The 11,835-nt window shown below is 33.8% G+C and overlaps 1 protein-coding gene and 1 long non-coding RNA gene across 4 annotated transcripts; both read right to left on the minus strand.

Moving 5' to 3' along the window:
* Positions 1–1,789: 1,789 nt before the first annotated feature.
* On the minus strand, positions 1,790–2,370 carry LOC111699952 (uncharacterized). Of its 2 annotated transcripts, none has more exons than XR_002764864.1 (2): positions 2,071–2,370; positions 1,790–1,880 (listed from the first exon to the last, which is right to left on the minus strand). It is a non-coding gene; the product is annotated as an uncharacterized LOC111699952 (long non-coding RNA). The 2 variants fall into 2 exon arrangements; XR_002764865.1 differs by having other exon boundaries at positions 1,790–1,904.
* A 55-nt stretch (positions 2,371–2,425) lies between these two features.
* On the minus strand, positions 2,426–10,060 carry LOC111699951 (UPF0183 protein CG7083). Of its 2 annotated transcripts, XR_002764863.1 has the most exons (7): positions 9,954–10,060; positions 8,306–8,414; positions 6,883–6,962; positions 6,273–6,371; positions 5,018–5,147; positions 2,762–4,403; positions 2,426–2,707 (listed from the first exon to the last, which is right to left on the minus strand). XR_002764863.1 is itself a non-coding variant. In XM_023470750.1 (6 exons), the coding sequence occupies exons 1-6, from the start codon at positions 9,977–9,979 to the stop codon at positions 4,308–4,310; spliced, it is 540 nt and encodes a 179-aa protein (XP_023326518.1). In that variant the 5' UTR covers positions 9,980–10,060; the 3' UTR covers positions 2,426–4,307. The 2 variants fall into 2 exon arrangements, 1 of the variants encoding a protein (XP_023326518.1); XM_023470750.1 differs by having other exon boundaries at positions 2,426–4,403.
* Positions 10,061–11,835: the final 1,775 nt, after the last annotated feature.

Here is an 11,835-nt window from a genome sequence, read left to right on the forward strand (position 1 = left end):
TTCCTGTTTATTATATATTATATATGTAGAATAATCGATTTAAAAATCGAAATGCTTAAAAGAAGGCTTTTTGAAAATTATATGTGATTTAATAGTTTTTGGTTATTTTATTTATAGTCACTACATACATGAAACTGTGAATAAAATTACGGTATTATTCTTATTTTTTGATTTTTTTCGTTTCTTGGGCCCCAACATAGATTAATAACAATACAGATAGAACACTAGATGTCGTCTTTCCAGATTTAGGGGCTTTCGTTCACAATAAACCCTGAGGCAGAAGGAGTTAAGCGCATGCTCTCTTTCTCTCTTGCTATTCATCGCGTCATGCGCGTAACTTCTTTGGGCTTCTGCCTCAGGGTTATTGTAAACGAAAAACCCCTAAATCGTGAACAGACGACATCTAGTGTTCTATCTGTTTTGTTATTAATCTATGGTCTCCAATATCTCTTATAATTGATAAAAATAACATTCAATAACGAGACAAACGAGCAATTGTGATCCTAAATCTTGCCAAAAAAAATAAATTTAACAAAAAATAAGCAACCCCTAATATTCCCCCTCCATCCCTGTTTTCCTTGAGCGGTACACGTACATTGTACAAGGAGTAAAAACCGCTGCGGCACGGTACACGTACATTGTACAAGGAGTAAAAACCGCTTGGAAACTGGGATAAAATCTTTTAACACGTAATTTTAAGTAACCCTCCATTGACAAGGTGGCATTCACACATTAAAATATCGTTTTTTGTTTTGTTTTTGAAACTATTTAATTTTAATTAGAAACAATGGAGGAATAATGAGAATTAAGCACTTCAAACCACATCATGGATCAGTTAGGGTCTCAAGGGTAATGTTGTGAATTGGGCATGCTCCTCTTCTAATGGAGGGTCACATAAATTGTAAATCAACAAAAATTAGTAAACAAAGATTTTACCGGTTCGGCCAATTCCTAGTCCTACTCTGTCCAGAAAAAAACTACCTTTGATTTTTGTTTAAATAAGAATTAGTTCCTAGCGATCCTAATGCATCACGGTCAGAGATAAGAGAGTGCACAGCAAGGTTGCTTACTCTCGATGCGCCCCAATGTAAGGAAAAATAAAGATAGATACAAACCACATATCACTCTCGCCTCTATTATCAGTGACGTCATGTGAGGTTTTTATCGATCTATCTTAGGAGACGACATTTTCCGTACATTGGAGCGCATCGAGAGTATAAACCAACCTTATTATACGCGATCTTGGTACAGAGATCTATTAAAGGCTAGAAAGCGATATTTTCCACAGCAGGTACCATTTTGTACAACTGGACCAATAAACAGACTTCTGTATTAATGGATATTTCGTATTCTTTGGATAATACGAAGTACAAAACCTTCAAAAATAGACTTTTAAAAATTTATGTTTTATGTTAGAAGTTAACGTATTTTTTCAGACATTGTAGAACTTGACTCCTGAAGGGTTGTTATAAGCAACCAGTACGTGGCCGTTAGATGGCAGTCAAAAACCTTTCGTGTAAATGCAGCATGTCGGGCCGGTACAACTATACCCCTGGTTAGCCTAGCCTGCGATGGCTTATGAGCAGTTTGTGGTCGCGGTAACCATACATTATAGAAATAGAATAAGTTTCTAGCAAACACAAGGTCCGACCAAATGACGTACTTTTGGGGACGATAGGTTGGCCGCTAAAGATGTCTGTTGGTAAATATTTTGTGATAGATAATTAGGACGCACTAAGACGTCAACGTGCTCACTCTTAGATATTTGACAAAGAAAAATAATTCCATCTCGCCTTTTTGTTAATAGTTCATCCTTTATTCAGAGAATTTAGGTGAACACTTTGAACAGGGTAGAGAGAATAAATACATTTGAACAATATCTTATAACAATGAGACCCATAGAACTGTGAAATTATGGGAAGACGAAATTTTAGCATTTTTTTATATTTAATGTTGTGTAAAGCAAATTGTCTTGATAAGAAAACTGAAGTGAAATGGATCTGTGTTCAATGGACTATCTAAATCTTAAAATTCGTTTTCTATTCCACAGTTTTATGGGTTTCACTGTACTTCATCCTCCAAACAGTTCAAATCATAAAAAGAAAAACTGCTAGATTAAGATTGAACTAGTTTATTACAGTCTTTTTCATAATTTTTTGTTTCATTTTTTACAACTACATGAATTTCTTTATCGGTTTTGATTTTATAAATTTTTTTGGGCGCATTGAGCTTTTTTTCCGGGGTCGAGCTCTCCCAGGAAGAGTTTTGAAAGACGAGCCCTGGGCAGACTAGAGTTTTTAAGAAAAAAAAAAGTTGACAATAAGCAAAAATATCTTTATACTACTATACTATTCAAACAACATATATATATAAAGGCAGGGTCTACGGAAATATATGTTTTAACAGTCAAAGAATTGAGAAAATATTAAATTTTAAAACTTGTATTTTTGAGAAGAAAACTATGAACCTGTAAATTTAATTTGAACTTATGAATGAAGGTTTCGTTAAAAAATAAGAAAACAAATGAGATTGTGATCAATATCTTCCAAAATCAATTTAAACGTTTTTATCGGTTGCCCATTAGAATTAGCCTAGTATATAGACATTTTGCCTTGACACAGGAAAATACAAAATAAGTAAACTAGTTCTGCATATTCAAAGATACATTAATGGTCTAACGTAGCTAGACACAGGTCGAGAACTGAACCTAATAAATTATCAATCAACTATATCTTAGCTAGACACAGGTCGAGAACTGAACCTAATAAATTATCAATCAACTATATCTTAGCTAGACACAGGTCGAGAACTGAACCTAATAAATTATCAATCAACTATATCTTAGCTAGACGCAGGTCAATAACTGAAGCTAATTAATTATCAATCAACTATATCTTAGCTAGACACAGGTCGATAACTGAGCCTAATTAATTATCAATCAACTATATCTTAGCTAGACACAGGTCGATAACTGAAGCTAATTAATTATCAATCAACTATATATTAGCTAGACACAGGTTTATTATTAAACCTAATGATCTTAATCAAATAGCCTAGCTAAGGACAGGTTGGTCAATCATCTTGTTTAGCTAGTCACAAGTTGATAATGTCAAACTAACAATAGGTTGACAATAGCTATAAATCAACTGGTAAAGCTAGTTACATGTTGATAAAGTGAAACTAACGATAGGTTGATAATAACTATAAATATACTGGTCCAGCTAGTTATAGCTTGATGAAGTCAAACTAACGACAAGTTGACAATAGCTATATGCTAAGCTAGTCCAGATTGATATCCTTGAAAAGCAAATATACTTTAAACAACATAAATAGTGGAGGGATCAATATCTCGGATTTTATTATTTCAGGTTTCTTTTTTCAGATGCATTTAATATGCTATTCAGAGTTCAGCATCAGAAGGAATTTTCTAGATCAATTCAAATCAATCATAAGTTTAATAATTAGGATAAATATTAAGATATAAAGAAAAAGAGTTTAAAATCACAGAATTGAAGCAGTTTTAAAAGGTTAATTTTGAAACATGAAATCTTTTATCCAATAACAGAATACTTTGCAAATTACATATATAATTAAATACAAGTTGAAATGGGTTGCACACATTTAGTCAATGCTTTTATTATGCAGCTGACATGCTTACAATATGTATCAGTGCTCAACCAATCACAAGTATGTACACAAATTTGTCACACAGTGTACATCATAACAGTGTTTCTGTTTGTAAAATGAATTAAGTTCAGTGTACAGTGTACAATAACATTGTACATACGTTACAGCATCTCTGAATGTACTGTATTGTAAAAGTACTCAAGGACAAATAACCAAACCACATTTAATAATTAATCATTTCGTTCATCTTCCATATTCAATAGTCTTTGAGAGCTTGTGCAGTCAGGAAAAGAGGAGAATTTGGCCTGAATTGGACGCGGCATTTTATTATTCGTGCACTCAGTGAACTCAGTGACTCTCCTTCTCTCTATCTCATCCTTATTCTTCACAATATACTTAAGCCTCCTACGAATCTAAAATCGTCATTTTTCGGCATCAAACTGCTTGTCTTTAAATGAAAATTTTAATTTTAGGACGTCGTATTAGAGCTCAAGAATGCCCTAATAAGCCATAACAACGTCCTATGTAAGCTTAAGAACGTCCTGTTAAAGGTTAATAGCGTCTATTTGAACCTCAAGAACGTCTTCTTGAGACGCGATATCAAAGCTCGAAGAACGTCGCGTCCTATTAAGCTTAAAGAACGTCGCGTCCTATTAAAGCTTAAAGAACGTCGCGTCCTATTAAAGCTTGAGAACGTCCTCCTCTCCAACTGACGGAGGACTCATGCCCTGTGGAAGATAAAGGGTCACACTTGCAAGATGTCCGTTGGGCATAACCTGAAATATCAAATGTGGAGAAAACTTAAACTATAACTATTTTTCTTTCATAAAGTAAATTCACACTCGCTTCAAATTCATAATTCAAAATTTTAATTTTAAATTGTTTTGAAAAATCAAAGTTCTACGATCAGATTTAATGAACAGTGAAAAGTAGTAAAAAAAACGTCCCACTGGCGCACAAGTCATCATTCATCAAATCTGGTTCCAGGTGTCGATGATATTGGGATTATACAAATAGTAGTTGAAACAAGTTCAAATCTGGTTCCAGGTGTTAATGATATAGGGATTATACAAATAGTAGTTGAGGCAAGTTCAAACCTGGTCCCAGGTGTCATTGATATAGGGATTATACAAGTAGTAGTTGAGACAAGTTCAAACCTGGTCCCAGGTGTCATTGATATAGGGATTATACAAATAGTAGTTGAGACAAGTTCAAACCTGGTCCCAGGTGTCATTGATATAGGGATTATACAAGTAGTAGTTGAGGCAAGTTCCTGTGTAATTTTTTGACTGAAGAAAGATTTTACTACCATTTTAACTACCACACAACGGTGTGGAATTCAGACAATTTTCGTTAATAGTCACCACCCCGCCTTCCCTCCTGAACCTACCTCAAATATAATATCCTGGTACCCATAGCAGAAAGTAGAACCGAAGGGGTTTGTTGTATTGGTTGAGCTGGCCCGGTTTAGAACAACAGGTCTCTCACATGGTTTCAGTTTATCCGCTACACTTTCCCACCTTAACAAACATACGAATTAGAATTTATGTATGACATACATGAGTGTGTCCTCTATACACTTTCCCACATTAACAAACATACGAATTAGAATTTATGTATGACATACATGAGTGTGTCCTCTATACACTTTCCCACCTTAACAAACATACGAATTAGAATTTATGTATGACATACATGAGTGTGTCCCCTATACACTTTCCCACATTAACAAACATACAAATTAGAATTTATGTATGACATACATGAGTGTGCCCTCTATACACTTTCCAATACAACTAAATTGCATTTTTTGGTGTACGCAGTCCAATTTCTTTAGTATAGACTTAGTTTAAGATTCCCACGTTTGGATTTAAACTTAACGTCGGGTGATAAGAAAAAATGTGAAAATATATTTTGTTTACTGTTTCCCGCAGATTTAAATTCGAATTTATCGAAAAAATCTGCCCGTTTATCTGCAATGTGTCTAAAATATGAAAAAAAAGAAAATTCTCTGAACTGCAAAATAAAAGGCTAGCCGTGTTTCATTAAATAAAATTCTAAACCAGTTTTAAATGGCAGTAATCAATAAAGAAAATATCACAACTGTCATATTTTTATCTAAAACTTATTCTACCAATTGTACTAAATCTTTCCCGGGGTAATGTGAGTTGCCACAACTGGCCCAACCGGTTCAGCTGTTTCTACGTTTATTGGATACAAACATACGAGAGAAAAGCCAAATTTATAGATAGAAGGTAGAAGAAGAACAAAGCTATGAAGTCTAATAAAAGGATCAGTATCCGGTCTCTAAAATCTAATTTTTACGGATCCTAACCCATGGAGCTTACAGCTTCCACCAACACAGGGGGATTCCATTCCTGGATTAGATTGCCAAGCTAAAATAAAAAATGGCAACTAATCTTTTTTCCCCTGTGCAAACAGATGAATTGTTCCTTTCGTCCTCTGGTTTCTGTTAGATTTTTTCACATCAATTAGACATTTTTTAACATGTCCCAAATTCTATTTGAAAGAACTATGTCGTAATTCAATGCATGGTTTTAGTATGCCATATAAAATAAAATAATAAAACTGCTAGCACTGGGCTTAATTATGTGAAGAGGAGGGGGGGGAGGGGGGGGGTCTACCTTGTTAATGGTGTGATGTTAACAGGACTAGGAATCATTTGATTTATAGAACTCTTTTCAACCTCTAGCTCTAGATTAAACTCAGCTCGATGATACCTAGAAAATCAATCAATCAATCAATCAATCAAAATCAATCACTCAATCAATCGTAAGTTTGTTTAACTGTTTTTTTCTGTTAAGGAGACTAAAGAGGTAATTTAATTCTATTTACAGAGGGACATGTCAGATTCACAACGCTACCATTCAAACCTTTGTCTGAGGAACTATTAGCAAGATATAGAGGGTTTTCTTTCTAAAATAGTGTTAAAATTATTTCTTTCTTTTTCTTTGCTGCATAAATTCTTACGTCAGCTTTTAGATAGAAAAACTACGGAATCTTCCTCATTTAGCGTTGTTAATCAGGCGCTCCTCCTCTATAAATGAGAATCACTTAATATTATGTGTCTAAAGCCGTTCAAATGAACTTTATTCAAAATCACCCTGACCAAATTAAACATTTTTTTAAAATTAACATTAAAATTTTCATTTGCATTTGTAAACTAACACCTTGTTGAAACTAAACTAATTAATATCTAAATATAAAATTATAATTATAATTAAATGTTTTAATTTAAAATTATAGTGGCCAGGAAAGTTGGTGTGAAGAATGAATTTTTTAACCGTGTTAGTCCTTGCATCAAGCAATACATCCTGATAATAAACATTTTAATATATCAAGTAATACATCCTGATAATAAACATTTTAATTTATCAAGCAATACAATAAAGAATATTACAAATTTATCAAGGGATTCAGGCCAATCCGCGGCACTTATTAAAAGGACTGTAAGCGAATTTTCAAGTAACCCTCTATGCAAAGATGAAAATGCCCGATTCACAACGGTACCCTTTATTAATTAATTATAGCTTTGTCTGATCAAGTATGAATTATACAGGGTGACCCACATCAAATTAGACCGCGTCAATGGGTCCAAATTACGATTTGAGGGACAAATCAGAAAATTTAAGAAGAATAAATAATTTTGAAAAATTTAATAAGGGTAGTAGATTTTTTTTTTGAAGAAAATGCTAGATTTTTCAAATATTATGTGCGTATTTAGGTGTTAAAGATCGGAAATAATCTAATATGATATGGGACGCTCTGTACATCAATGTTTTTAGTTTTGAAAACTAATTAGTTTCAATTGGAGTTTCTCTACAAAGTGGCTTGCGCATTTCTAATGCAGGAAAACAAATAGGAATAATCCAAATTTAACATTTTTCCCTTTAGACAATGACAATATCTACCACATTATTGAGCAGATACAGGTTTAGAATCAGTCATTGCCATTGTGCATATTAAGTCACTCGAAACTACACTTACACTTTACAATCTCTTTAACAGTGCATACTGTATGATTTATGGTTCAATTCAATAAAGGACGTCAATGAATTAATTAATTAATAATTTCAAATACTATTTAGAATAATTATTATATATAATTATATATATATAATTATTTAATGCTATCATCAACAGATATTTTTGCCTTAGTAAAATCAAAACACTTGTCAATAAATTTTTTTTTATGAATTTTGTTCTCAAATGAAAAAAACATCTGTTCTCCTCAAAATAAGCCAATAATTTCAAGAATAGGTATAAGTCACGATAACTTGCTTTGTCTAAGTAAATAAATACTCAGCAGTAGGATTTTTTTAAGACGATGTTATGATCCCGATTAGTATTTGGCACTGGAAGGAATTGTCGTCGTTATTTTAAGGGTCCATCTCTTTTTAATGAGAGGCAGGCCTTATTGAGAAACCCGCGAGTCATTTTTACAGAAAAGCCAAAAATTAAAAATATTTATGTCTATGTCTCTAAAACTAAGCAGTTGGAATATTATAGGACATTATTATAAATCTGAATCCAGTTTTGGTAGATCAAGTAGTTCAGTTTTGAATCGAGTTATTTCAGAAAAAAATCTAACTCATAAATTATAATCATTGATCACTCATCAATATTAAATTATCTACTGTATATAATCCTAACTTACCAGCCCCATCTGAAAGTAGTTGAAGAAGTAATCTGACTTCAAGGATGCAGCTTTCCTGTGCGCATTCGGGGAGTGAATCTTCATCTTATCTTCCGACTTATAGAACACCCTACACACAAAATATTTTATCAATGACTAGTGAGTACCACTAAAAGAGATAATTGGTGGATTTTTTACATTTTTTACTAGCGATTTTGATGTTTTTTATATTATTACAGCTGACGAGTGACGAGGGTCAACCCAGACCGAAATATAATTTCAATAAAATGTGGAACTAACATCTACTTTAATTACTCTATTGAGGTTTGGTCCATCACCATCACAGAATTTTAAAGATAATTTGCGTTCCTTCGTTCTCTATTAAAGGGAGTAACCGGCTATGTAAGGTAGTTGAACTGAGTATGCAGTGTTGTGGAAAACTTCTTTCGGATTCATTTGAAAGACATATTAAACTTTTTAAAGATCTGTAAATCCTGAGTTTGAGCACAAATTCGACGTTCAAAAGTCCTACTTTGGGGGGTGGATACGTATTCAGAATTAGTTTTATTAAATAACGACAACGAAAAATAAAGTAAAAATTATACAGTAATATCTAATTAGATGGTTAGCTACATATTTCTCAAAAGAAATTTGTCAATAAATCAATGCTAAAATCGATTATTTCTTTTTCATTTTTAAATTGAATTTCTTATTTTCTTTGAATTTATTCGGAGATTTCTTCAAATTCTTCAAATGTCGTCTTTTCAATATTAATTCTAGAAAATCTGTAAAAAATCTTTGTGAATAAGGAGAAACCAGAATAATGAGAAAATAGAAACTAATAATTTAACAAGATTACTTATTTTTGATAAGATTAATTTTTATTATAATTTTTATAATATTTATTATACATGACGTCTGTAGTTCATTGTAGAACTCTTTTACATTTTATGTCGCCGTTATTTAATAATTTAAAAAAACTAATTCTGAAAACGTATCCATCCCCAAAGTAGAAGTTTTGAACGTCGAATTTGCGCTCAAACTCAAGATTTACAGATCTTTAAAAAGTTTAATTTGTCTCAAATGAATCCGAAAGAAGTTTTCCACAACCCTCAATTCAACTAACTTACATAGCCGGCCACTCCCTTTAATCCTAAAGCTTTAACGTTCAGTTCGGCCAAAAATTTCAGATTTGTTTTATTTATAAAGATGTTCTTGGGTTTACTTCTGTCTTTATTAATAACGCCCGGGTAATTATCAAGCCCAAAACTTAAGAGATAAAATCACAGGGGCATTATTAAAATAAAGCGTGGCTTTTAAATACTTAAATTCTTTTGATTCATCCCTGAAATGTATATTTTTCAATTTCAAGTGACCTTCAATGCAAAGATGGCCTGGCTTGATTTATAACGGTACCCTGAAAACCTTATTCTGATCAATTATGAGTTAGATATTGATGTTTATAATTTTAAAATATTTTTCCAAGAAAGTGACTGCTGGAAAACAAAGGATTTATCTGAATTAAACACTTTCAGAAAAACGAAAATATCGTGCACATTAATTATCAGAAATATGGCGCGAAATTGCTTTCTTTGAATAGATGGCCCCTTGAAACTATGCGTATAGTCCATTTAATCAAAAAAATTAAGAATGAATGTTTATTGTTTACCTTGAGGGTGCTCCGATGGCAGACATGACATCCTGAACAGAATCCCCAAACCTGATTTTTCTAGTCACAGCTTCTATCCTAAACAGAATTATTTAAGGGGTGTTGGTTTCAGAGGGGTTTTATAACTCAGGGGACCAGAGCTGAAAACTTTAGAATGAGATATTTTTAACCCCGATTACTTAATTTGAGTATCCAATGGACATACTTTAAAATTTTTCTTAAACCGTAGAGAAAATCAAAAAATGGTTTTCTAAATTAGAGAGTTACTCCAATTTCTGTATATAATCTTAAATGGCGGGCAAAATTTCAAATTTATAGGCTTCATATATGCGACTCGGATTGGTTGAATTTTATACACTTCTCAGGATACCAGCTTACAAGATTAAGTTAGTCCCGAAATTAAGAAAAAGTTTTCAGCCCAAGGGCGTTGAATGATACAGAGGCATAATGTTGTATCATGGGTGTTAAAGTGGGGTTCTATTAATTAGGGATAACATAAGTGTTATCAGGAATATCAGGAAAAAGATCTGAAAGCTCCCCCATTTTGGAGAACCCAAACCGCCATCGGGTGGACACCCGGCCCCCCAGGCCATCCTGAGATGAGGTATTACCCGGGGGCAGGCAGAACCGAAGTCCAGAAGTATACCTTACCACGTCCTAAAATGAGTGCACCCCCTGGACCTGACAGCCCCACCTACCTACTATGCCAAGGAAACCTGCCGAAGCCAATCATCCAGGACACATTGGAGGTTGTTAGCCCTAGCCATCATTGTAACCGGATCAGCCCCGTCCCCCCCAAGAAAACCTCTCATAACTAGCTCAGCTGGGACCTGGCGGACAAGCTGTCCAGACTTATAGGCCTCAATACCCCTAGCATGTCTAGTAAACCCGACCGTAGGGCAGACAAGGATAACATGGGTTTCAATCAACTTGTATGTAAATCCATCCTCAAGGCATAAGGGACAAATCTTATAAGACTCCCCAAACAAATTTGGGCGCCTATTCCCTAGCCCTACATCCGCAGCCCGGAACCGGTTAAGGATCCTGGACTGGGCAGAATCATTGACATGAGGTTGGAGGGAGAACCACTTACTTGGTTCTGAAAGGGTCACTAAGGACCGGTGTTCCTTAATCATAGACTGTACCTTCAGGGAGGGTTTGATGATTTTTCAAGATATGGGGAGGGTTTGATGATTTTTCAAGATATAGGGAGGGTTTGATAATTTTTCAAGATATGGGGAGGGTTTGATGATTTTTCGAGATATGGGGAGGGTTTGATGCTTTTTCAAGATATGGGGAGGGTTTGATGATTTTTCAAGATATGGGGAGGGTTTGATGATTTTTCAAGATAAAGGAAGGGTTTGATGATTTTTGAACACATGGTATAATGGCGAGGGTTTGAGATTTTTCAAGATATAGGGAGGGTTTGATTATTTTTCGAGATATGGAGATGGGTTCATTTTTTTCAATAGAATAAATACTCCTGCAAATCACTTATGAAGTTTTACAGATAACAAACTGATTAAATCATTTCCAAGGTTAATTGATTGATTGATAGCATTTAACCTTCTCCATGCATGCATTTATCAGTATTTGATCTTCTAAACAACAGTTTGTTACAAATGCTTTTCGGAAACCTATTTGTTCCGAGGACTAGAAAAGCTCTAAAATTACGAATCACAGGACCGCCACAGATTAGGAAATTAATAATACAAAATACTCGTAATTTATATTTCACAAGTCTTCCTTTGTTACGTACTGCAACCTCTAAACATGTCTAGCACTACAGCTTTTTCCTTGATTCAGCAAAAGACTCCATTTCTATAGTTTCGACATTGAATTGAAGCCAATTATTTTCCTCTTCCTCATGTAGAAAATCAAA

Source organism: Eurytemora carolleeae, unplaced genomic scaffold (genome assembly GCF_000591075.1).
Source record: "Eurytemora carolleeae unplaced genomic scaffold, Eaff_2.0 scaffold103, whole genome shotgun sequence".
Lineage (NCBI taxonomy): Eukaryota > Metazoa > Arthropoda > Copepoda > Calanoida > Temoridae > Eurytemora > Eurytemora carolleeae.

Bases quoted from the DNA above. Each gene is read 5' to 3' on its own strand.
- LOC111699951 (XM_023470750.1), bottom strand. From the start codon at position 9,979: ATGTCTGCCATCGGAGCACCCTCAAG. The intron at 8,415-9,953 runs GTAAACAATAAA...TTTTGTGTGTAG, and splicing joins GCCATCGGAGCACCCTCAAG to GGTGTTCTATAAGTCGGAAG. The intron at 5,148-6,272 runs GTAGACCCCCCC...ATGTTTGTTAAG, and splicing joins AACATCACACCATTAACAAG to GTGGGAAAGTGTAGCGGATA.